General features: G+C 32.5%; 1 protein-coding gene across 2 annotated transcripts; it reads right to left on the bottom strand.

Annotated features, from left to right (window-relative positions):
• Nucleotides 1–2,800: 2,800 nt before the first annotated feature.
• LOC124366367 (forkhead box protein J3-like) lies at nucleotides 2,801–24,936 on the bottom strand. 2 transcript variants are annotated; one of them, XM_046822870.1, is made up of 6 exons: nucleotides 24,602–24,936; nucleotides 19,065–19,192; nucleotides 16,212–16,335; nucleotides 14,541–14,690; nucleotides 13,669–13,756; nucleotides 2,801–12,953 (listed from the first exon to the last, which is right to left on the bottom strand). In XM_046822870.1, exons 2-6 carry the CDS (start codon nucleotides 19,169–19,171, stop codon nucleotides 12,514–12,516), a joined length of 909 nt encoding a protein of 302 aa, XP_046678826.1. In that variant the 5' UTR covers nucleotides 19,172–19,192; nucleotides 24,602–24,936; the 3' UTR covers nucleotides 2,801–12,513. The 2 variants fall into 2 exon arrangements, with proteins under 2 accessions (XP_046678826.1, XP_046678827.1); XM_046822871.1 differs by having other exon boundaries at nucleotides 24,675–24,936.
• Between the last annotated feature and the right edge of the window lie 2,677 nt (nucleotides 24,937–27,613).

The following is a 27,613-nucleotide window of genomic DNA, read 5'->3' as shown; positions in this document are numbered from 1 at the left end:
CACTAGTGGGAACCGAGTGCTTTGCTTCCCTGCGTTGGTGTTTTGGAGCATCATGCTATGTTTTGTTTATCTCGTTATGGAACAGCAAATATTATTTACGTTAAGAATAGTCCATTGCATCTATTTATGTTCGTATAATTGAGACGTATTTTTTTTTAATATTTTGTTAACAGCTGTTGTTATTAATACTGGGTTTGTAAAACAGCTGTTATGTAACACATACCCTACGAGTGGCAAAGTGGTGATTGAGGAGTGGTTGGTAAGGAATTTGGAGGGAGAAATGAGTCCGCGCTTCTTCTCTCTCTCCACATTTCTCTCTCACTCCCCCCACACTGTTCACGTAACAGGTCGCTTTCAAAGCAGCTTATCTATAGTTTTTGTTTTAGACTCCATAATGAGATTCCAAAAGTAGCGTTTCTAAAGTGAAAATATCATCTAACCAAGAGCATTCAGGCCAGATGATATTTGTGACAATATGATAAGTGACATGATCTGACAATAAACACTCAATATATTTTAGGGAGTGTTTAGTTTAAAAAGAGAGCAGCAGGATTTAGATAATGAATTAGATCAGTTGCCAAATACTACAAACTCAAGTCTTTACTAAGTTACGAATGTTATCACATTAAAGAAAAATTAATTTTTTTCATCATCAATGATTGGAACATCAGTTGGAAGTCTTACTTTTTATAATATATGCTTCTTGATTTGGCTTAATTGAAATTAAAGGTGTGCTCATATAATCACATGTGTAATCGTAACCACCAGATCTTATTAGAGTTGTGCCAGGCTGGTCCGGAACTGGAACTAGTTCTGTGGGATAGTTCCAGTTCTATGTGTTCCATTCCAACATTTTAATTTTAAACACAAAGTCTCTATTCAAGTTGTTTTCGCATATCATAGATATACACAGTTCCATACAAATTAAACTTTGAGACTGCTCATATTTGCAAATACCAATTTAAATTCTAAATCCACTCATCAACCTATACTTTCAGTATAGGTGATCAAAGTAAACTGAACAATTTTATTCAAAGTTAGAAACATAATAAAAAATATTTCTTAAATGAATTGAAATTCACATATTTTAAAATAATCATATAAAATACAATGAATGAAATTGAAAAATAATGATATATTATTAGGTTACTTTGGTATTTTTTTAAACTCACTAAGAAAACACAATGGCTTTAATAATGTGTTACAAGAGTTCAAATGAGGTACCTTTTGAGACCCAAGTATATGTGTGGATCTCTGCAGTAGGTAAAAAAAGTGAAAAATGACCCATTCGTCTAATGTATTCAAATTAAGATTTACTCCATGTCCCCCTAGGGTGGGTGGTTTGCGCTTCAATCAAATTCATCCCCCACCAAAGCAAAGTCCAAGCTACACCACTGCATCTTCCAAAGTATTTGGAGAATATCTTTTATTTATAAAAGAGTATATTGAATGTACTCAAACACAAATGTTTTATAACTAAAAGCTGATCTATATATATATATAGTATTATTTAAATGAAAACAGATATAAAGCTTCTATATTTCGCGGGATTTGATACCTACATCTTCAGTCAGGAAGCAAAATATAAATATCAAAAGAACAAGAAACACAACAAATAGGAAGAAAATAACCAAAAATGTAAATACACAACTAAAACATTCAAAGACCCAGTTGTTATATCATTAATGGCACAGAAGGAAAATGGAAAAGTTGGTTTTATCTTAAATTTAAATCATTTGGGTATTTAGATTTTAGAAGTAACTGATGGGCTTGTTCCAAGATTTTTTTAATTTAATCTATTTAAATTTTCTTCAGGACAAGGGAAGACATTAATTCCTTTAAGATCATAACACTCTTCCATTTTGTCTTTTTTGTGATCAGCAGCATGTTTGGCCAATGGCTTCTCCTTGTGTTAATGAAAAATATCAAATCTGTGCCCTGTTATTCTGACTCTTAGGTGGTTATATGTTTGCCCAATGTACTGATTGTTTCAAAATTTACAATTAATTTGATAAATTACATTCTTAGAGTCACAGTTTACTTTGCCAATGATGGGATGTCAAACCAGTTACGCTACTTTTGAATTCCCTACAGTTTTTCATAACTTTGCAAGAACCGCATTGTGGTTTGTATATGTGTGTACCTAGTTGTGGTACTATTTTTTTTATGTAGTATGTAGATACAGTTTCTTTTATGCAGGCACTCATTTGCCGTAACAGTGTTACTTGCTGCAGCATAGCAGTTACATGCCCTATCCTCTATTGAGGCATGGGTGTATATAAGGGGAGGGGGATTTCAAGCCCCCCTTGAAATTTTGAAAGGCAAACATTAAAATTGCTCCCAGTAGTTTGCTTTAATCTAGAACACATTTATGAGGTTTTAAAGCTCAACAATTCCCCAGGGAAATATTCTAAAGCTCCTGTTTTGGGAGGACATTTTAAATTCTCTATACTGCACAGTGTGTCAGCCCTCCCACTCCTCCCCCCCCAGAAAAATAATTCTCTGTAAACACTACTGTGATTGACAATATGTTCTTTTTTATATATCTACAATTCCTAAAAATAATTTACGTTCTGTAAAAAAAAACCACTAAAATAAAGTTTTGTAGGAATGCCAAAATTGTTACAAATATTTTCTGAAACTTCTTACAGAAAAATTAATTGACAAGATATTCTGAAAACAAGTATAACAGCCACCTGCTGATATGGATATAGTATATCATGCCAGGATTGGATAATTGATGAAACATTCATCACATTCATTTTGTTTTTTTTACAACTGGGTGCACAAAAACTCAGAGTAAAATACAAAAGTAATTTTTATTAAAACACATGTATATATTATAACAGTCATGTAACAAGTATGTGCCGAGCACACGTAAACGGGTTGAAAGTGAAGTAATGGACAAATAATATCATTCGTTATATCATAGAGATCCTGTACTGCTTGAACTTGCTATAATATTGTTTAAGAATGTGCACAAATAAAACTGCCATTGCTTGCAAATTCTCTAAAAAAAGGCCTGAGATTTAAAAGTGTAATATTCAAAACAGTCAAAATAATATTTACTAAAGAATTTTGAAATTAATTAATTACTAATATAAAATTTGTTATAAGAAAACGTTTGCTACTTTTCTATTATAAGAATAAGGCAAATAGATTATACACAAGTCTTCAAATTAATAGTTTTTTAAAAGAGCATTTGCAAGCAATTTAAAGATGTGACTTTTGCAAGTGATACAATACAAGCTAGGAGAGACATTGATAAAGGAATAAATAGATTACAAAGAGAAAGAGAGCAAGATATTTGATAAAGAGCTAGATAAAATGCGAGGTTAACCACCAGCTTCGTAGACAGAAAACTTTACACTCTACATTTATTATACATGGTCATTCGGCCCACTAAACTGATTTCTTTCCTACAGTACGGAGTTTAAAGTTTATCAGCTAAGTTTACAGTGAATCTGCTAAAATATAACCTAGTGTCACAGAACAGACTTTATTGAACTATGAATGGAAAATGCTGTTGGTATGGACAACTAGATGAGCAACTTCGATCAAGGCTTTTCATTTGAAGAGAGGTTTAAAGCAGAAAAATTCCGTTTGAAGTAACAAGAGAATAATTCCTACTCTAACTGAATTAGACCAGATTGAATTTGCACATTCTAATACAAGAAACTTGTGCCTTTTGTACTTACAAAAAATGACATTGCTGTAATAAAAGAATGAATCTGCTGAAATAATATTTCATGTTATATCATTACTGCAAGAATTAACCTGTTGCTGATTAAAGACGTACTCAGAACGTTCCTGCATGAAGTAGACCAAAAGCAAAAGGACATGCAGTGAATATCCTCCATTTCCTGACTGAATCACTAACATGTTGGACACGTTTTTCTTTTAAGTTAGGTAAGTTTCATAACTTACCTTTGCAATTCTACAGTAGACCAGCATATATGTAGATTGTGATGCTTGTGCTTTTACTGACGATTGAAAATTTTTGGACAACCTCATTGCCAGAGGACTATATATATTTAGGCAAGTTTTAAAACTTCAGTTTTTTTTTAATGGAGCTTTTACTGTATAGTTATTAATATTAATCCCTTCTATTTCTTCTTCTTTTGTATCATGTTCTGTTAACATAATAGTTTGTGATTTTATCTCATCTAAAATTATTTCTAATGCATTTATTCTGGAAGAAGGAACATTGAGTATATTTTAATGGAAAACTTTAAAGGACTGGGATTTAACTATAGTTGACTAGTAACTTGGGTGAAGAACTCAAGTTACAAAACTTGACTAGATAGTCCTCTGGCAACGAGGTTGTCCAAAAATTGCAATCATCAAGGGCACAAACTAGATACATCCGAATATACTGTGGAACTGGCAGAGGTAAAATACTCAAATATGAAACGTACCTAGATACAAGATACCTATGTTTTGTTGGCTGACTGATTTTCAACTTATCTCATTAAATAGTGAAAACTATGGCAAGTGAAGTGTGGTAATTAACTTGATAGCCTATTCTTTTTATTTGTTCTGGCGTCGGTTCACTTATGGAGCATAATTTACGTTTGTTTGAGGTTGACTGTATATTATTGGAGAGTGGTGATTGTGAAACATAACAGAAATGACATTATCAAACGATTGTGTAATTTCGCTGAGTCTAGTAACCTTCAAGAAGGGAAATTAGATAACACGGATGAGTCTTTGTGTAATGCTGTTTTATACTATTGTTATATATTATAATAAAACTGACAATTGGATAAAATATAACATCAAATATTTAATGTTGTAGAACACACTCTATTGCTATCTACTTTAAATGAGGATGTTCAAAGCATGTTTCATTTAATTTGTTTTCAAAGGTAAAATCAAATTTCAGCCAATTTGATGTCTTTTATAAGGAACTTCTTATGTGAAATACGTTTTTTTTTACATCAATTCATTCATACCCACCCGTGTCATCTACAGTCAAAACCATATCAAAAGGATATGCAATGGGTTAATTATGTGAAATAACATTTTAAACCTATAACTCTCCTTTGCCTATTGTCAGAATAAAAACTGCTGCAGGTTAGAATAAGAGGGGAGTATCTGATATCAAATGGTATCTTAAATCAAGAAAAACAATATCTTTGTTCAACATAATGCTAAATTAGCAACTGCTACACCAAGTAGTACAATTTGTAAGTATTTCAAATGTTAGACAACTTGGATATCCTTGAGACAGAACTCATTGTTAGGTCTATTTTTCATTTTGTCCACTTAGGTAGCCTATAAACTTTTCCACCACACATTGTCCATTTTGCACAGTGAAAAATTGTTACTTTCAAAGAAATCAGTTTAGAAGGCCGTACAACTTTGCTAGACATTTTATTAAAAGTCGATAAAAATAAAACTGCTTGGTTACAAACTCACTCACATGGTTAATAATGCTCAATAAATGTAAAATCAACAACATTTCCAACGCAATTGCTTATAGCTTAACAACATGTAACAACACGCTTGTGTGATATGAAACTGTCACTTCAACAACTGTCAATACCTTGAGAAATTATAGAACAGAACATTGGGTATCAATGGGTAAAATGAATATATTATTCTTGAGATTAGTAAAGAAACAGAATTTATGTAGTTTTATCTCTGTATCTAGAATTTTCCTGCTAAATAAGTAAAATTTAAATGTTAACATGACCTTGGAATTTTAAGACTCAATAGAAAATAGATTCTGTCTATTAACCCTCAAACTGGCTATTTCCTCCTGTACTGGCACAATATTTTCAGTGGTTTTCAAGATCTTTAAAAAGTATTGCATAGCCTACTGTGCTGAAAGCCTAACCAGTAACTTAGATGACTTATATACTGTAGGTACCTGAATACATCAAAGGAATAATAATAATGTATAAGCTAAATTGAATATTTTCATCTTTAATAAATTAAAGTTTTGAATATTCTAAATGGGTTCCAGTCCAAAAATTCAAAATTTTTAGCTTTGTACTGTATTACTATAGAAACGCGTTTTGAGAAAGTGTATATAAATTTCAGAACATACAAAAGAACAAAAATTATATATTAACACGTTCACAAAGATGTGTACCCCATTGAATACACACAATCTTTCATTACTGCCTTCGGATACACACCGGGCTTTTATAAAGTGTGTAGTGTGCCCGATTGGGTAGTAAAAGAAAAGCGGTACACGTTGTTACGCATTTCATTATTGTGTTTTTATTGTTTGCCTGTCTTAGTAGTTTGTTAAATTTGATCCGGGGCTTAAATAAATACCTCCAATTATCTTGTACCGAGTCGCGTGCACAATTGCTTACTTTTTAAGGTAAATTAAGTTTTAAGGTAAAGATATAAAAGGAGTGGACATAAGTGACTAAAATTTTTAAAGCGATTCCTTTTTTCGATTGGTACCCATTTAGGAATCAAAATAATCTATATATGTAAATGAAAGTTTTTTCCCGAACACTCTTAAAACACCAAGCATTCAGCATTGCCAGTACAGTAGCACCTTGTACATCTTAAATCCAATTTACACAAGTTTGAGGTTAAGAGACTGTTCTCCCGCAAGAACATCATAAGGCATAAAAGACACCTTATACTGACTCAATATATAAATATACATCTATGTCATAGACACATTTATTTTTTCCAGATACTTTCTTTGAAATAGAATTGATTTAAAAACTTCTAGCACACATTCTCCAAACATTTACTTACGGTTGAACAATTTATCCTGTGATAGATCATTATAATAGATAAATTTGCCTAGATTAGTAAAGCAATACACAATTCAAGTTGTTTGTTGAAAAAACTACAATGCTAAATAACAATTTCATTAGTTATGGAAATAATTTGTAATTAACTGAAAAAATTAAACAAAACATTTTTTTATATTATCACATTATATTTTGTTTTGCGGTGTAGTACTGCCACAAAAACAGTAACAAAGTCAGTTGTAACGTTGTACGGTGGAATCTTGATTTCATGAACCTCAATAGCACAAATTTTTATGAATCTCCGAGGAACTGTACACAGTGTAAAGTCTGGTGACATGTTTTTGAGTGAAGAAAAGCTAATGGACTTCAGGTAGCTCAATACACCACAGCATCGGAATTAGCTTTCACATTTCAGTGACAAACCTCAATAATATCAAGTTTTTTAACATTTTCAACTCAGTAAGGCGAACCTCCCTATCACAAACTTTGAGATTCACATTATCAAGGTTCCACTGTCTGAAGGATTTAACCTCAGACCCTTGGAGGGTCTTTGAGAAATTGAAGCTTGTCCACTAATTATATGTACTTTACCAGAGAAGAATTAGGCTAAAAAGAAATTACATGAACAGATAGGCAACTACATCATAATCACCAGAATAAAATCCTTAGTCCATTGCAGCCATAAATGACCATGCTCATTACAGGTACAACTTGATTTTTCCTGAAATCGATGGAAAAATGTCCCCTAAGTTTTGGTGGAGGTCAAAATTGTACGGTATCAAAAGGGTTAAAAGTATCAAACGTTCATTCTTTCTTGGATCATGTTTTCTTGAAAAACACCACGGCCATGATTACATTCAGTTATTAAATTCAAAGCACGTCGCCCAACATGACAGCGGAAGTAATATTTACTTGTACATACAGTGCTGACTTGACTGGTATCACTCTTATGTAATCACATGACGGTGTTGTATTAAGTAGCATAAGACTAACTGCAACTTTATCTAGCGGTTAATGTTAATTTCCTCTCCCAATTCTAATCTTTTCACTTTAGCCACTCACGTTGTTGGCAAAGTTAACTAAAAGCTGCAATGGGGTAAGGAAGAAATTTAGAGGTGTGTGAGTTTACAAAATAACAAAAATTGTTCGACTGAAAATGATACACGAGTCAATTAGTCTAAAGACGTGTAATGTCAATATTTCACAGACTGCGAGTCAATAACATCGATTTATTAATACAATCAGGATTCGTCAATAAAACAAGGATACAAGGGTTATCCAGAATGTAACTATTATGTATACAAAGCACGAGAAAAAGTAGACGTAGCACCGCCTTCTTCATATCAGTGTGTACTCTAGTACACTCTAGTCACTCAGTACACTTCTAATTGAGCAAAGCAGAGCATTGTATTTTCAAGCGCTGTCCAGTTTAATCTTGAAACACAAGTGCTGTAGTAAAAGATCCCACCAAGCGTGAAGTGCTTGTGTTATAAGATTTCTTTTAGTAAAAATTCAATCAGCAGCCAAGATTTATCATACATTATGAGTGAAGATTTTGTATTTTGTATATCAATGGGTGGAATTTTAAAAAAATGGAAGAGCAAAATATTCACGGTAAAGAAAGAATTGAGCCTTTACTTGTGGCAGTCTTCTGTACAAAGTGAATAAAAAGGTTCGTGAGAATCTTCGCTTGAAAATTATGGAGTTTCCATCATTTTTATTAAATTTCTCACTCTTTCACGCGGGATAGTGACAAAACCAAGTAACCACCATCTATGCCCATCTAGTATCAAAACTGCTTACCGATTGAAAAGAGAAGGTCTAATTCTCCTTCCTCATGTAAATGTTTATTCTTTCATTTTTTTTTAAATTGCACTCATTGATGAACATACGTTCACTCATAATATTTGACCTATAAAATGCACATAATTCATGATGAATCTCAGCTGATGAGTGATTTTTTACAACACTCAATTTTGAGGTCACGACTCGACAACGCGCTAACGTACAGTGCTCCGCCTTGCATAGTTAGAAGTGTATTGAACCACTGTACACATTGATACAACACAACAGCGCTACCCCCACTACTTCTTGTGCTTTTCGAAAACTGTGCAAGTGAAATGACGATGAATAAGGCAAAGCCAACTTCGAAAGTGACATGATGATGAATAAAGACGAAGCCAACTTAAAAGTGACATGACGATGAATAAAGACAAAGCCAACTTAAAAGTGAAATGTTGTTGAATAAAGACAAAGCCAACTTGAAAGTGACATAATGATGAATAAGGCAAAGCCAATTTGAAAGTGACATAAAGATGAATAAGGCAAAGCCAACTTAAAAGTGACATGATGATGAAATAAGGCAAAGCCAACTTAAAAGTGACATGATGATGAATAAGGCAAAGCCAATTTGAAAGTGACATGATGATAAATAAGGCAAAGCCAATTTGAAAGTGACATAATGATGAATAAGGCAAAGCCAACTTAAAAGTGACATAATGATGAATAAGGCAAAGCCAACTTAAAAGTGACATGATGATGAATAAGGCAAAGCCAATTTGAAAGTGACATAATGATGAATAAGGCAAAACCAACTTAAAAGTGACATGATGATGAATAAGGCAAAGCCAATTTGAAAAGTGACATGATGATAAATAAGGCAAAGCCAACTTGAAAGTTATATAACGATGAATAAAGACAAAGCCAACTTGTCCTGATAATATGCAGCTTGGCCAGTCCTACTGAAATGATGCCCGACATGACAGTTACTGAAGATGGAGTCCCCCATCTAAAATAATACTTAACTTGCTACGACTGGCTAATCACAAGTTTTACTTTTCAATCACAATTCACCACTGAAGAAGATATAAACTCACACACCTCTAAAAATTCACAATCTGCAAAATATAAAATCAATAACATCTTTATAAACTATATCAACTAAACAATGCCCATAAAGTAAATTTATGTATTAATGCCCTCTTACTTGTCACAAGCCTCGTATTTCAAAGTAACTAAGACAGAAACAATACTGCGTATAGAACTAAAATAAATATAACATCCACTAAATAAAACCATCTTAACAATAAAAATCTAAACAACATTGTTTAACAGAGGTATGTAAAAACTGAATGTAATATAGAGTCTGGATTAGACTAAAATTAATACTGTTATGGTTACCGAAAGAAGATCCACTTCATAGGTACAGTAAGTATATAACAGAGTAAGTAAATTACGGTGAAAAATAGACAGAAGTTCTGGATGATTTCAAACTGAAATAAGAATATTTCAGTTACAAACCTTACAACGTTTAGTAGATAACATTTCAACAGATGCTAGTAATTATTCTGCTGCAATTGTCATTGAACTATACCTTGATGAAAATTCTGTTAAGGGATTATTTTGTCTCTACGAAATATTTAATTAACTTATAATATTGACATCATATTATATATTTTTTCGTAAGACTTCAAATGTTTAATTTCATACAAGATGAACTTTTACCTTTTATTCACTTTCTCACTCTTTATTTACCCGTTTATTCCCGAATGAGGTGAAAGAAAACAAATATTCTTCATAATTCAAGGCTATTACATTACATCACATAAATCGATGATATGACAACTTGAAATAACATTGTTTCTCTGTAAAGCCGAGTAATTCATGTAAGCTCACTTTATTTTAGCTTCTCACGGATAACAGATAAATTTATTCAGCCTTCAATTTGTAAAACAGCTCCTGCAGTTCAAGTATTGAGGAAATAACACCACTGAGAATAGTGAAAGTCCACATACGAGTACATTTAAACATCTACAATACAAACTTTCCTGTATTGTTAAATACATGAAGAATGATGGAACTATCCCATAGATTACATGTAGAAGAAAATCCTTAAAAAATTTTAAAAACACAGGTTTAAAAATTTATCTTGAAAAAGAAACTACCCGTGTATAGTAATACTACAAAAATATTACTTCAGTAAGCTCAATGACAAAATGGCAGACTTACCCGGTGTACTGATTAAATTTTTTCAAAAAGAATTAACGTTAAATTTTAAAATCTAAACTAATATCATACCATTTTGTTATCTGAGAGAATTGGGGAACATGTCAAATTAAAACTTTAAAAGGCACTCAACTTAAAGTCTGTTGAGTACGGAGAAAATTACTCTATTCGTTTGTTATAAGAGTTTAGTGTTTACCAACTAAACGTTAAGTATTATTTAAATACAATTTATTAAGCAATTTTACCTAATTTTAACAGTTTTGTGAGAAAAACAAGAAAGCGAGAACTGGTGTATCGTAGCTTTTTTGTAATAAGTTATGAAATTTATAACTTAAAACAGCACCAAAACTTCTGACGATTTTAAAACTGCCTATTTTCATATCATAGTTTAGAGGCCATACTATCAAATAAACAAGATCCGAATACTAATAACTAAAATACCATTTCTAAAAGACTAAAATTTATTTTGAATGCTGCCTGGAAATTGTTATTCTTAGTTTATATGAAACCAAGGCATTAGTCACAACAATTGAAATAATAACAAAAAATAAACGAGTTATTGCACTTTTATCATATTAAAAAAGAATTGTGTTTCCACACTTTAAATCAATTCAATTGCGAACAGAAAGAAAACCAGGCAACACTTCTGGAAATATAATAACTAACATTAAAATACAACAAATCAACATAAACAAAACTACTTTGTGAACAAACAGTGTAACACCAATAATAAATAATAAACAACACGTAATATTTAAACAAACAAAGCATCCTTTTTTCATTCCGCTTTCAAAAATGGCACCAACCTTCTGTACATTGTTCGTTACAAAACAAACAGTAGTTTTCACTTTTAAAAAGAGAAAAACAAAGATCAACTGTTCAGAATTATTTGCACCAACAGTGTCTCAAACGAGTTTAAATAGAAATCAATATTACGACAATCATTTCTAATACAGAATGAAAGTTTTAAACGTTTGAAGAAGTGATTATTGCACGCCCTATTTTGAAAACGGACATTAACCCCAAGAAAGTAAATAAAATGGCAAGAGTAACAAAATATCAAAGATCTCATTAATGGTGGTATTGTAAATAAATAGGCTAACTATGAGTAAACGATTATCACAGAACAACAAGAGAATATTTAAAATTAGGTCGGTGACTACTTAAAGCTAACAAGAGTACGAGCATTCGTTATTGCTGTCGACTATTACTGTCAAGGAGATCCCTAACTGGCCTTCATTTGTTTGCCTTGCACTCACAGACTCTCCGTAATCTTTAACTGCACCATTCATTCAGTAAAAATATACAAACATACTTCTGGTAAAAACCCAGGATTTTATTGAAACTTGCTGTGAAATCATCATATTTCTACAGCAATCTTGCATAAAAATATTAAATTTAACAGAAACGTATAATTCTTTTTAAATATCCGTATTGAATTCTAATTCAATGCACACACTATAACTGAAATGAAAGTAGCTAGAATATATTTTTTAATTACATCTAACTGAGCACTGAACAGGTTGTGTTTTTAAAAAACAGATTAAAAATCAGACAGTGTTACCAACACTTAAACAAATAAACCGTGGGTTATTCACCTAACTCGTGCTAACTAGCTGGTTAACTGTACCTTTAAAATAAACTCCTTAACGACACTAAGATCATGAAAATTGAGGTAAACGTTAAAATTTGAACACTTTATCAAGGACCACTCGCCAAGCTACCCAGACGAAAATACAAGCAGAACTCTCGGAAAATAACAGTCTACCGGAAACTACCGCTATGACACACTGTCCCAGACGTAGGCCTCACAAGAGTTCTCCTCGCTCGTGTAGCTCGGGTGGCTGCTCGGGACATAACAGTTCTGGTCCGCGTAGGCGCAATTGGTGGTGCCGGTGCCGTAACCGTTCACCCCGGCCTGATACTGCGGTTGCTGGTACTGACTCTGGTCGTAACCGTAGCTTTGCTGGTAGTAGCCGTTGTCGTAGTACCTCCAGTCCTCCTGGTAGCTGTAGCCGGGGGCCTGGCTGTTGTAACTGTCGTAGTTGTAACTGTAACTCTGTGGGTAGTGCGAGTACTGCTCCACCCCCTCCCCCTCCGCCCCCTGGTAGTAACTAGGGCTCCCCTGCGATGTGGGAGAGTCCATCCCGTAATGCGACAGCAGCCCTGAGATCACAGCCTTCACCTCTCCGCAGTCACCCAGACTGAACTCTTCGCCACCTGAAGACACAGCGTGACGGTCAGAACTCAAGTGTTTTGTTATTTGGCACATTTTCAAACTTTGTACGTTGGCCATCAATATAGGAAGTACATGTTATAAAAATATGAATCAAAATTTATGATAAAGATGTTCTTCAATTAAAACTTATTACACATTAACCCTTTCGGGAACCATTTATTTTTTTTAAACTAACACTTTTTATTTTGAAAAATAGGGTATTGTATGTTTTTTTTATGATTAGACTTTAAATGTAAAGTAAAACAAGGTATAAAATAAAGGATTTTGTTACACTATTATATTTTTAATTTATAACAATTAATAACTAAAAAAAAAATTTCGTTGTTGTTTTTAAACCAAAATTACAAGTTCACTCAGCTGAAACATTCTTACTCAACAGCAAACCAGTAAATTTACTGCGAAAAAACGGCTGCAATATTGTTTAAAATAGTTCAAAACTATTCCCGGCAGGTAGCAGCACAATGCAAGGCCAGTCATGTCCTATTGTTGTAACATGACTTTCTCATCAGCTGATTGATCACATTGGTGATATTTTATATTTATTTCGTGGTGGTATGTTGTTTGTTTACAGTGATACAGTGAGTGGTAACCAAAATAGGTTATAGTTATATAGACTAAAACAAACTGCACAGTAGGTGGAAACAGCAGTCTGATATCACAGAAAAGTTACAATCAAGTTATGTGATCCATTGTTACCTGTAGGCGTGTGTGTCGGTGTAACACTGGCAGGTTTCTGCCGACTATCACTACTGTTGCTGTTACACTCGGGGCTGTATGGAGACGCCTGTAACACAACAATATACGATCTGTGTTACAAAACAATCCCGGTTTACAAGGCCAATTCCACGTGTCACTAGCATAAACTATAAGCTAATTTTTCCTGAAAAAAAAATTTTTTTAATTTTTTTTACAACTTTTACAGTTTTATATATGATATTGAAAATATAAATTTAAAATTTAAGATCAATATCTTTATAAAGACTAAATATTTTATTCATACCATGACAGAACCCCTTTAAATATGCACTATCTGCTTACAACTTCCATTTCGCCAAACAAAATTATACCACTTTAATAATGAAAGCGTCCTGTATTTAAAGCTTTCTGCTTTAAACATTTTAAACAACAAACTCACCAAGGTGCAAACATGCATGATAGAGGACCAAGGAAGTGCTGACATCTAGTAGAAAACACCAGAAATACTTGTGCATCACGTGATTGTCATAGAAATGCTTCTTGTGCAATATTATGGCAGACACCAGAACAAAACGGGAATAATATAATGATGCGTAATATTATGTCAGTAGCACACTTTTACACAATCACTAATATTACGTCAAAAACCGTGAAGGGGTTAATGGTTCTTTATTTTGATGTTTTGACTTGCACAGAAAACAAAACATTCTTGTTTGTTGTGTTCCGTTGTGTGAATAACCTATTCTGATTTTGAAGGACATATTGAGGATGCATTAACTCATTTATTTCGACAACTCTCAATATGACTATTTAATTTTTAGCTTAGTCCGAATAAAGTTGTTATGAGACAAAATTGTCTGACAGAAATTTACCCTTGGCATCTTGACTTTCTTCTTGGAGAAGGTCTCTTCGTGAGCATGGGAGTAGTCGATGGCCCAGTAGCTACCTTTGCCCGGGTCGTCCTTGGGCCTGGCCACCTTTGTGAAGCACTTGTTCAGTGACAGGTTATGTCTAATGGAGTTCTGTAATGCAGAAAAAACAGATTTAAAATTAATCTTGCCATTTTCATGGTTCATTGCATTATATAAGGTGTATTTATTTATCATGCAAATGTTTCCGATCGCTAACAGAAGAAGAAGACAAAGTGCTTTATTTTAACGATTACAATAACGTAACATGATATTCGTCTGGTAATCTTTGCACAACAAACAATCGTATTAAACAGTCTGTTTGGTAGGTCACTACATTTAAATATATATATTTATTCGGCTTATAGAACAAACATATCTAACAGAAGCACAACAAAAAGTCAGCTTTACATTTATGTCTTATTTCAACTTAAAAAGAAATAAAAATAACCGCAATGAAATTTATTACTATAATTAATTCAATTGTTTGTAAATATTTGTGTTTCCTGTTGCGTATAGATTTTACTCACTAAACATGCACACAAATAAAATCAATGCACATAAAAATTAAGAACCACGAATAAACTGTGTGTAAAATTAACTTTCGATCTTGTATATTTACATGCATACCTACTTATAAATAGCAAATATGGTAATAGTGGCAATAAAAAATAAAATAATAAAATAAAAATAATTGGAAAGTTTGCAAATATAGACTTTATTTCTGTAGACAAATATGTTTTCTACGTAGTAATATCATGTTTTATAAAAAATAAAAAATAAAATAGAAATAAATTCTATAGAAACTAAAAATTAAATTCTTTGATAAGCTCCCACCTATACCTCCAAGCTAATTTCATGTATTTCCCTTAACTTTGCCAATCCATTCCGTTTAAATAGCTTTCATATTCATTTTTTGATAATGTACATCGTTAATACAACTTAGTTCTGACGAATTAGAAGTGGTCTATAAGCTTAAAATCAAACTTGAGATCAGATTACCACATAGCCATTCTCAACTTAGCCGTGTCACAATGAAAATTCCAGTGATACTGTACAAATTTAGATATCAAGACTTCTTAAGTCTAGACTTAAATTTATTATAGCACAGTCTACTAGTTGATAAAGGAATTCTATTTAACGATTCAACAGATAAATATACAGGTACAACACTTTGTTGTGTGTGACTAAAATAATATTTTATGGTAACTACATTTTTTGTATACCTAGTATTATATTGTTGAACACTTTTGTGGCCTTTAAAACAATTTACTATTGGCATACATGGAAGGCAATATAAGTAATTCTCAGGATTGAAAAAGGTATTGATAATGATCTCTATATCCTACACCACAAATAGGCTTAGATATAAATACAATCCCAATGCAAGGTTACGAAATTTTATCCTAGTGACGCTTTAAAGAAAAAATAACTTAGTGCTCTATGACTGACAAGTACACCATCACACAAACAGCAAAAAAGTTATTTTTATCAAATGATTCCAAAAGACGATTGATAAAAAATGCATGTGTGCCCTAAAATCACTAGTCCTAAAAACGTTCCCACTATTTTTTGTACATAATTGCCATTGAAATTAATGTAATTACCTTACATTACACCTTGTATTATGTTTACCTTCCAGCCCGTGGTGGCATCCCTGTAGTACGGAAATGTCTGGATTATAAACTGGTAAATCTCAGACAGGGTCATTTTGCCTTGAGGAGCGTTGGTGATTGCAAATCTAATCAAGCTGGCATAGCTGAAATATACAACATTACAACCTTAGAAAAGTATAAGTACAGCACTTGGTAATTCTTCAATATAACCCTTTAGGGCCTAACCCTCCATGTGGTGGTCATTTAACTTATTTGCAGGCCATTTTTTATTATTTTTTAAGTCTATTTTTAAAAGAATTAAAAATATAAATTAAATACACATATACGAACATTGTTTTAAAAAAAAGTAGAGAATTTTACTATGTTATTATAAATTATTTATAAAAACAATTACATTCTTTTTTATGCATTTGTAGAAAAAATATCTAAAGAGGGGAGCTCTCGTTTGAATTGTACTATTTTTTTAGAAAAATAAAACTAGAATAGCCATTAGTTTGCAAATGGTACGTTGTTTCTAAATAAATAACATTTGTTGAACTACCGGTATGCAGAATGATATAAAAGTTACAAATTAAACATGTGATAAGGTGCATTAAACTGAAAAAATTTAGTATGTTTTAGATAATTCTCATTGTAAAAATATAAATACAAAAGTAACATTTCATGTCATACATAATCTTTTCTCCAGAAATTGCCTAATATTGTGTCCATTTTATAAAATATGTATATTTAGTTTATTTGACCTAGAGTAATAAACATTTCAGTAAAAAAAAATAATTGTTTCTATTATAATTTATAGTCACTATAACACTAATCACCAAGTAAATCACAATACTAAATTACTCTATGACACCATAAATTAACGAAAATAAACACAATGTAATTATCTAGCCAATCAATAACTAATCGAATTGGAACAAGTACTTCGATTTGGGAATGATCTGCCCAATTGGTTAACTTGCAAAACAAAATTGTATTTCAAAAGGTAAACATCACAATATGAAATCAACAAAGAATAAAAAGAAAGTTAATGTCACGATATCTCCTAAAGTTTTCAATAGTGTCTCAACTAAATCAACATATTCATATTTACCACCATAAGAAATTAAGTAGTCAGTGCTTTTTCTCTTGATAGATAATCGTCGATTACCACAAATAAGGTTTTAACCTTTTAAGGCTTTGATCCTTGGGTCAGCTGTTTCCTCCTTAGTTTGATTTTAGTCGCAAAGCACCAAGTCTGAATGTTCCTCCACATTCTTCCTAATGGCTCTGTAACTTGTCCTGGTTTTCTATGCAAAAAGAAACTGGGATTTGTTTGTTCTTTACCTCTAGATCTGGTGCATTGACTACTGTAGTCAATTAATATGGTAGCAGAGTCAATCCATAAGCTATACTGATTCTTTACAAACACTCACTAAAATAACAGTTTAAAAAACGTCAAATCACTGTTATTGGAATCAACTAAAAGAGTATGTCAGAATACCTATCAGTTAACTATAATATTTAAATGCTTTAGAATAAGCATTTTTCACATTTATACGGTCAATGGTGAGCTCTTTAGGAAGTTGTTAGATGGTTAATGGTGACTTAGAGGAAGTTGTTAGATAGCCAATGGTGACTTAAAGGAAGTTGTTAGATGGTCAATGGTAACTTAGAGGAAGTAGTTAGATGGTCAATGGTGACTTAAAGGAAGTTGTTAGATGGTCAATGGTGACTTAGAGAAAGTTGTTAGATGGTCAATGGTAACTTAGAGGAAGTAGTTAGATGGTCAATGGTGACTTAAAGGAAGTTGTTAGATGGTCAATTGTAACTTAGAGGAAGTAGTTAGATGGTCAATGGTGACTTAAAGGAAGTTGTTAGATGGTCAATGGTGACATAGAGGAAGTTGTTAGATGGTCAATGGTGACTTGAAGGAAGTTGTTAGATGGTCAATGGTAACTTAGAGGAAGTTGTTAGATGGTCAATGGTGACTTAAAGGAAGTAATTAGATGGTCAATTGCAGATGAGTTCAAATTTCCAGTTGATGAGTGTACAGTTTTGCAAGGTGCATCTCTTAGGTATACTCATTTTATGAGAGAAACACGAAGGTAATACTGGATGTTGAAAGTTCAGATATATGCAATAAGGCTAGAACTCTCTGCTTTCCATTAGACAATAGTTCCCTTCACCTGACTGTACCACCCACTCTATACAATGAGCTATGGGAAGGCTGAGGAAGCTGTACAAGTTCAAGAATGTCCTGCCAGAGGCCGCATGACCATAACTTATGCAATCACTGATTTTGTCATTATTTTATTATTGTTACCCTGGACATAGCAAAAGCATCTCAGTAATGGACGGAGAGAGACATTGATTGAATACACCTCCGAAATTCATCTATATGATTAATTTTCATCTTAGACTTCTGAATACAGTTAGGACATTTTTTCTAGAATTTAATGTTAATTAATGGGCGTTAGAGTCTAAATTTAATCTATTAATTGTAATTTTGGTATAGATCTGCAGTTTATTTAATATGAATTTCAAGTGTTGTTTGACAACAAAATGTTCCTAAGATACATCTTGACGTAGACATTTTAAATTTCTTTAATATTTAAACATAACTAAACAATCTTTGAATTGCTTATAACATGGTCCCTGCAGAGTTAACACTTATAACACTTTAAACACAAAGTAGCTTACAGAATTGTTAAGGAAATCTTTCACAAAATGTAGGCAATGTTCTTAGACTTGATATCTCATATTTCTCTTGAAATATAAACAAATTCAATCGGAGTTCCATAACAATATTATTTATTCTTTTTGTAACCAGATTTAAATAAAAAAGATCTCATAGCAGTGTATAAATAATATGAGGAACTAGAGCAGGCACCTGTAAGGAGGTTTGCCATCACGTGAGCGGCCAGGGGAGGCGGTGGGTGAGGGTGAGGCGGTGGGCATCCAGTCCGAGTTGTTGAGTCCCCGCACCAAATCGGCCATGGCCCTCCACCAGCATACCCCCTACAATCGTGTAATATGTTAATAATATTTAGTGAAGTTTAAAATACTTCTAATACTAGCTGACAAAATACGGTTGGCGAATTTCCCCAGGAGGATCTGATCGGTTGTTTTCGGCGGTTCTTAGAACTGCTGAAACCGTATACTGTTCGGCCTTATGGTGTGCCTCCTGGGTGTGCAAAAGTCCCTTGAGGCTCAAGTGCAAGGCAATAGGCCGCCCCATAGAAGAAGAACAAAATACGGGTTAACGAAAAGGAAAAGCCAAATCAAAAGTAAAATGTCTCTGCTCAAGGGCTGTGTTTATTTTTATTGTAATAACTAGATTTATAATAAAAACAAAATAAATAATAAACACTAAGGTAATCTGGAAATTAACAAAATTAATTATTAACTACTGAACCAATACTTAAAACTTTTTATTTTTGTGAGGCCTTTCGATAGCAACGCCTCACAAAAATAAAAAGTTTTTAGTATTGGTTGGTAAGTTCTAAATGTAATGATTAAGTTAAGAATAGCCAATACAAGCTCCATGTTCAACATTAATAACAACTGAGTCCATGTAATGTTTTATAATATATACTCAATAAAATGACAATAAAATTATAACAATTAATTAAACAGTTATTTAAGGCTAAAAATATAAAAAAAATGTTAACAATTTTATCCAATGAATACCAGCACCTCTGTGGTCAAATTATTTTTCTGTTTCTCTTTTAATTTTCAAAACTAACTTAAACTTTTGATCATAGAATTTGATGTATAGAAGCAGAAAAAATATTTGATTTATAATACTAAAATTAACTATAGGCTTATACAACTTCTATTTAACGTATGAAAATTTGCAGGCAAACATTTAGTAGGCAATTATGTTTTATAAATTTTGTAATATAAACTTTTAAAATCGGTTGAATAATTCAATCAGAATCCTTTTTTTCATCATTTCTGGTATTTAGTTTCTTGCTACCGATGCGTCTGCTGCTGTTGCCCACACCATACCTCCTGGCAGTCCTTGATTCTCGTGTACCAAAGGATTTAGCAATAATTAGCAATCTTTCCTGGTACACATTTTAGCATCTAAGTCAAACACCACAATCAATAGCATCTCCACAACTCAGCACAAAGTTGCAAGCTAAGAGCCAAAAATAGGTCTGAAACCTTCCATTTACATAAAAAATATTATAGGTCTACAGGAAGATTGAGCGACAATAGTACAGAGCTATAATAACTAATGTTTGTAAGTTCAATTAAATTTTTGGTCTGCGGAGCCAACATGTATTAGTGTGTATGTTCTTGCCAGGGAAGTAAAGGCCTAGGTTATATAAGGAAGATTTCCATGTCGTGATAATTATATGCGAACTAGTACACAAGTACAGAGATTAAAAAATTAATAATGAAATCGTAGTCTTGGGCTTTAACAAATATATTATTTGTAGTCATTAAGGTAAGTGGTTGTAATGTAATAATGGCTTGCAAGTTGAAATCGCTTCTGATTGTATCTTGATGGAATCGGAATGTTACAGTGTTTTGAGATGGAGGGAAAGTAGTCCAGAAGCAATGTAAATTAATTATAAATATTCCTTCCAGCTTAGTCGGATGTAAGGTAGTTTTAACTTGTGGCTGGTATCTCAAAATGTCAAACTGTAGATTTTCACAAGACCGATGGTACGATGACTCTAAAACGATTTTTATTTCAAGATACTTTAACGTTTTCAAATATTTATAAACCATCAATAATCGTGATAAGCATATAAATTTTTACCTAAAATTGTTGATTCAATACATACAATACAATACCATCCATCCAAAATTGTACCTGCAAACATATTTATATTTATAATTAATCAATATTATGGTATACTTCTAAAACCTTTGAATGGCCTCCACCTAAAAACCTTTAGAGTTATTAAAAAATGTCCTTGGAATTGATCACCAATTTTATAAACAGTTTTATTTTTTATTAATGTTTTGAAATAGCCCAGATAAAGGTTTTGCACAAATGTGATTGCCTGCCATCTTAAACCCTTTTATTGGTAGAGGCTACTTATGAACTTATTGAAGCAATGTATAGATAACTTAGTACCATGTTTAGTTTGAGTTGGTTACGAATTTCAGCAATATTATAGCCTATTATTCAAAACTTGAATGGCCACAGTCAGAAAGGCCTTAAGATATGTATAAAAAAACCATGTAGGAACCAATAACAAACATTTTTGCAAATGACAAGGAAATTCCTGGTCTACAATTGTCTTTTTTGTTTATCTCTACGATAAATAATAACTGAGCTATAACCACTCGTTTTCCAAAATTTTAATGGCTAACTTACCATCTTAAAATCTTATAAGATATTGAAAAGTATAAGAATAAAAGTGGTTTATAATTACATAATATGTAATGTACATGCACAACTGACAGATAATTCAGAGACTTCTTGCTTGTAGTGCCAGTCGCCGCACACTTGCCTGTACGTCTCACCAGACATGCAGGACCACACTTTCTATCTCCTTCCATGGCGGACCACCAAGTCATTCTTTTATTATTTATAATAGACATTGTTTACCCACAATGTTTTATCTTTACTGTCAACGTTTGGCTCAAAAGTTACAAATTCCAGTTCAGTCAAAATGATTGGCACAAACAGAACTCAAGAAAACTGTTTTTACCATTAAAAGGTGGCATTTATATGGAGAATCGGACTTTGTTCCATTTGCTTTTTAGGGGGGGGAGGATATACTAACTTTAAAATCTTTAAGGAGCAAAGAAGTGAATTTTGTGAATAAATACAATCTATTGATTGTTGAGATTTAATAGTGATGTAATGCTGTGTCAAAACCCCCTCCCTCCCTGGGTGTTACGTAATTTAGGAACGCCCCATAGATCCTTCTATACATGACTAAGAAATGGCCACGGCATTCAAAGGATGAAATAGAAAATATGACCTTAAAAACATAAACAACTGTGTCAATTCTGTTTTATAGTACAATTGTTGATTTGTTAGCTCTACAAATTAGTACTAAAAATAATGTATAGTGTGGGACCTTCTTCTGGTCTCTGAACTTTTCGACTCAGTGTGCTCGCTTCCAAAGCCCCAAAACAAGAATGCATTTTACATGCTGGTTGTAGTCACTAAAACAAATTTTTTGGTCTTTTGCACACCAATGATCGCTTTTATACTTACTTATTTCTTTTATGTTAAGCAATGAAAAATTAGAGTGGCCTGCTTATAATTAATTGTTTATGGAATTTGATTCTAATCTCTTATCAGTCTACATGGATTATTTTTATTGGAAATTTGATGTACAGTAGGTCTGAATTCAATTATTCTAACGGTAAGCAGCCAGTTTACAATTACAATTAAACCAAAACAATATAACATAAATGAGGGTACTTTGGGATTATACCGACCACACCCAGACATGAATCGTTATTTAACATTTTGCTTCTACTGATTACTAGATTAGCGTAGAAGACTATTTCGTCAGTATAAAACAGGAATTGTCTTATCGCAAACCCCTCCCCTCCCCATCCTCAGACAGAGGTCAAAGTCGAGCGTCTAGTAGATAACGTGATTGCAGAGCCTCGCCGCCCGTTCAGCTGGTGCATCGCTTTGTTGTACTTTCGTGTTTTACCTCTACATTTCTCCAAACACAAAAATTTAACAAAAACAAACATTTACCAAACTAAACTCTTTATTAAAAAAACACTCAAAACTTGTTTTTATTCTTGATCACATTCCGCCACCCAAAATGCGAGTGCCTCCGGCCATCAGCGCGGGGCAGCGCTGATGTCGACGAAAGAAAAACATCCCTCGAGATAGTACCTATCAGTAAAATATCAAATTCTAGAGGGGCTAATCAGAAATATAAATTGAATTGAAATGGAAAGGCAATTATGTACCGTGCAAATCACGTGATGCCGCGCGGCCTGCCGTAATCAGGATTCTCGAGAAAGATAAGATAACAGCGACAACAATACCGATCACAATACCTGGAAATGCTTGTAAGTTTGTAATTTTGTAATTGAAGAGTTGTTTTTTCGTTCTATCATGTTTGTTTCTATAAATTTCTATTTTTGTGTTCTTCATACTGGTGTGGTCGGTATAATCCCAAAGTACCTAAATGAGTACAAAAAAAGATATTTATACTAGAAATAACAAGACCTATGTTTACAATTTTTAGATCATGTCATCTGGATGCCTCAAATCACATAAAACTAATTACAATTGTATCATACCATAGTACCAAGTGCATAACCTTGTAATCTATTTGAAAGTTATATTCTTTACAGCCAATCATCGGACATTATCCAATCATCACATCGTTATCTGATAAGATTTAACCAAACAACTCTGAAGTAAGTGATACTCTAAAATAATCAAATCTCTGTAACTTAAGTTAGTCCATCACTACAACAGTTCAGGAAGATGTGATCTCAATCTATTATTAAAGATGCAATAGGCATTATTACTGAATGATACAAGTGGCCTTGGAAGGCATACATGAGGCTAATGATTTTGTTTGTAAAAATTGCATATCCCATTCAATATCGCACAAAAAAGTCTGGAATCATGAATCTGCGCACCCCATTCAAAGTGTAGTTCACACAAAGCACATCTGGGACTATGGTATACTTCACTCTGTCAAGAAGGATCTAAATTTACACAAATACTACATGGATTAAACTTTTCATAAATAAGTATTTCACCTATGCTTTATAGAATATTGCACTTTAATTTTAATTGGAAAATACCTAGTCTAATTTAAACGAACTCCTATACCTTACCTTCTAAAATTTATAAACAAACATTTCATTTAAATGGGATTGTCTAATTTTAATGATACTGAATAGTTTTAAATGAAATTATGATCTGACATAACCATTATCATTAAGAACTAAAAGGCAAATTTTACGCAACTGTAACAACTAAAATGACAAATTAAAACACTGATAACAAATTTTTCAAACCAAGTAGTCATGAACACTGACCAGAGCTGTCATGGTTCATATTATTATGATCTGAGGAGCATGAATTTAATTGTTATCTTGTAAAGACATTTTATTTCAAGTAGTTTTTATCAGATTCAAGGCATAACATACCTAGAAATTATGATAGCCTAGTATTGATTTTGAAGTTTTAGATTATTGAATTGGATTTCTTGTGAGTACTCATTAGCATATGTCATCTCAAATAATCAACTTAATAACTATTCTACAGATGTAAATCATACGATTAAGTTGTGTGATAAAACAACTTTAGAACTTGAAATTCCTATGTGAAGGCTACACTGCATATCGGGATGTCATTTTTATGTCAATGATTGCTTATACCTGTATTATCAAAGTTGAGTTTATAAATATCAAATGTGATCATGTAACATAAATACAACTTTAAATGGACAAAAAGTAAATACTCACTCTTATAGTTAAATTAAACTACACATTCCAGCATTCTGAATTAGAGTAGAACAAGAATATAAGCTTAGCCTACTTTTCACAGCAGAAAAAATTTCAACTCCATTACGTCGGGGTGCAGAACGCAGAACTTTCTATTGAGACGAAAGGAATAGGAAGTATACAATGAAAGAAATGAAAATTTGAGTTATTGACGAAATTACTTTCCTAACAAACTTAGTGTTCGATATGTAAAACTATTCTAGTTACGACAAAATTCCAATAATTTTAAACAATTTGTTCAGAAAGACGAATTAAAGAATTGTGTAAACATCTCAATACAGTTTTTAAAAATCCGTTTCATCCTCTTTGGAAAAAGTCACAGCTTTCTTTATAAAAAGTGCCAGAACACGATATAAAAATGATCACTTGATATGAACGACTTTTAAAAAGTACTCACCATACATATATGATAAGAACATTTTGCATTCTTCCATTTATGAAACCTTAGATACTGAAAATGTTCAGCCACAACCAACTGTGTACGAGAATCAATACGTTAACTGAGGAATCTAAGTTAGAGTAAATCGGTGAAACACAGAGATGTAACTTGTGAGCCTTAACACTGTCTACTATGCAGTTGTTTTCATTTGAAGGTGTAGACTTAATTTTTAACTATCTGCTGTATTGTGGGATGACAATTATTCGTAATGAATTATTCAAGCTCAGTTCTATGTTTTTATGGTTTATACAAATTGTTTTAAAAATAGGTTGATCTCTTTTTGTTAAAATGTGTTAGTTTGAGCTAATCACAAACTACCCTATTTAATTCATAAAAATTGTTTACAGTAAAAAGCCATGTCGTGGATTGATCAAATATGATAACAGTAAACAAAGCTTATAAAATACACTTAATTTTCGAATGTAATACTCTGTAATATACCTAATATACAATATAACTTATTCTTCATTCTTCAGTACGACTACGTTATAACTATTAAATTACTCTGTCACTTAATACAAGGATCAAAGACAAGCAGTAGATCGTTTTCTAAAGCAAAAAGTAGTTTTATCTTCTTTATTTAATTAAACCTTATTCACTTGGCATTTCTTCCAATTGGCCCCTATTCGTTGAAGTCACCTATATACTCATCAAAATATCAGTAAACAAGTTGTATAATCCCGGTTTAATCTATGAATAATTTGGGCTTTGAGGGTTGTTGATTATTATTTAGAATTGTAATTTAAATATACATTTACACATGACACATTTACCAAACTATGTTATTTTAATACTTATAATTTGTCAAACAGTTGTTATGGAATATATGTTTTTTGTGATACAAAATTCGTTGAAACCTATAAGGAAGCTATAATTACGATAAAACCCAATTACTTTAAAGCTACGTTGTTAGTGGAGAAATTATTGTAATGGTATTTGAGGGTCTCTGGCTAAGCGATTCTCGTCTTCTTTATTCTCTATGATTCTCGTTCATCAATCATAGCCTAGGGGATAATAGAGGGCATCTGTCTGAACCTAGAATAAAACTAACATCTAGGAGAAAAATTAATGTAATTTCAGATATGGCTCGGGCAATAAAGTTACAAATCATAACTATGGTACATTTAATGAGCCGGTTTCACCAAAACATATTTAAAGGTATTTGTCTAGAACGTTAGAATGAACTGATCTTTATTGTCGTTGACATTGTACAAAATGCACGACTCACCAATTTACAATTTAAATATAAACTTAGAAATAGTGTACCTATTATACCATAAAAATATGTAATATTATACAGAGATTTCTTCAATAGAATTTCCTTAATTTACTATCTTAAAACACTGATCTGTCAGAGATTTTAATTGTATAGGTAATGCATTGTACATTTTAACTCCTTGACACACACAGCTTTGTTGAGTCCCTGTAAACATGCATCTTGTTTGAGCTTATGTATATTTCGTGTTATATATAGCTATATATGTTATAACCTTTAGTTGTGCTTTGCAAGGTTTTCTTTACATATCAAGAACTGAAAAACATACATAGATGGTAGAGTAAGGATACCTAGCCTAACAAAAATATGGTTTGCAGTGAGCCTGCCAGTCAGCACCAAAGTAATGACGGACAGCTTTTTTAATGTAACACAAATAATTTGTGAGAATAACAATAAAACGCCAAAAGTGAAGTTCCATAAAACAAGTGGCTATGTACATGACCATAGTAAATGTAAAGGAGAACATCAGGAGACACGCCCCCTGTGAATGATCTAATCATAAATAAACCTTTTAGAATTTTTGCAGCCAGATTCATGGCATGTTAATGTGCAAGTGCCATTTGAGGTTGGACTGGAGGTGGAGGTCCAAAAATTTTAAGGAAGCCAATCTCTCTGAACCAAAACGAAGGTTTGAGCTCCCCATTTAAGCTCAGCTTATTAGCATTACTCCAGTCATGTATTAAACCTGATTTAGAGGTAACAATGTCTTTAGCTGCATGGGGGCTAATACCCTGAACACACACTGCCAGATCATCTGCAAACATAAAACACTTTACATGCTGTATGTTTGAAGTTTATTGAAAAAATACATCGTAATTAAATAAATAAAGGTGTAAGCAGTGACATACAACTCCAGAAGCTAGACAAGAGCAACAAAAATTGTCTTATCACGTTTACAGTATTAAGCATTTTTTTTCAATTTTTAACGGATTGTAATGGATTAGTTGTTTAAATTTAATATTTTCTTAAAAATACAACTATGTACAAACTTACAATTTCCCATTTGATATTGATTTATTTCAAGGGTGAACTGATAAGTTGGGTGAGACGTTTTTTGTTGTCAAGCGCTTGGGGGCGAACGAGTGACATTTGGGCTTCGTGACACACAGCGGTTTTTGGGAAAAGCTCGTTTTTGCTTCCTTGAAAGTGTAATCCATTTTAGTTCATCCGAGAATAGAACATGTTCAATTGATGTGTTGGGTGGTTAAAATTAAATCTCACCAATATGAAGTAAGCGTCATCAATGTTTTTTGTTTTA

The sequence above is a fragment of the Homalodisca vitripennis genome, chromosome 7 (assembly GCF_021130785.1).
Source record: "Homalodisca vitripennis isolate AUS2020 chromosome 7, UT_GWSS_2.1, whole genome shotgun sequence".
Taxonomy (NCBI): Eukaryota; Metazoa; Arthropoda; class Insecta; order Hemiptera; family Cicadellidae; genus Homalodisca; species Homalodisca vitripennis.
This window is presented reverse-complemented; position numbering and strand designations above follow the sequence as displayed.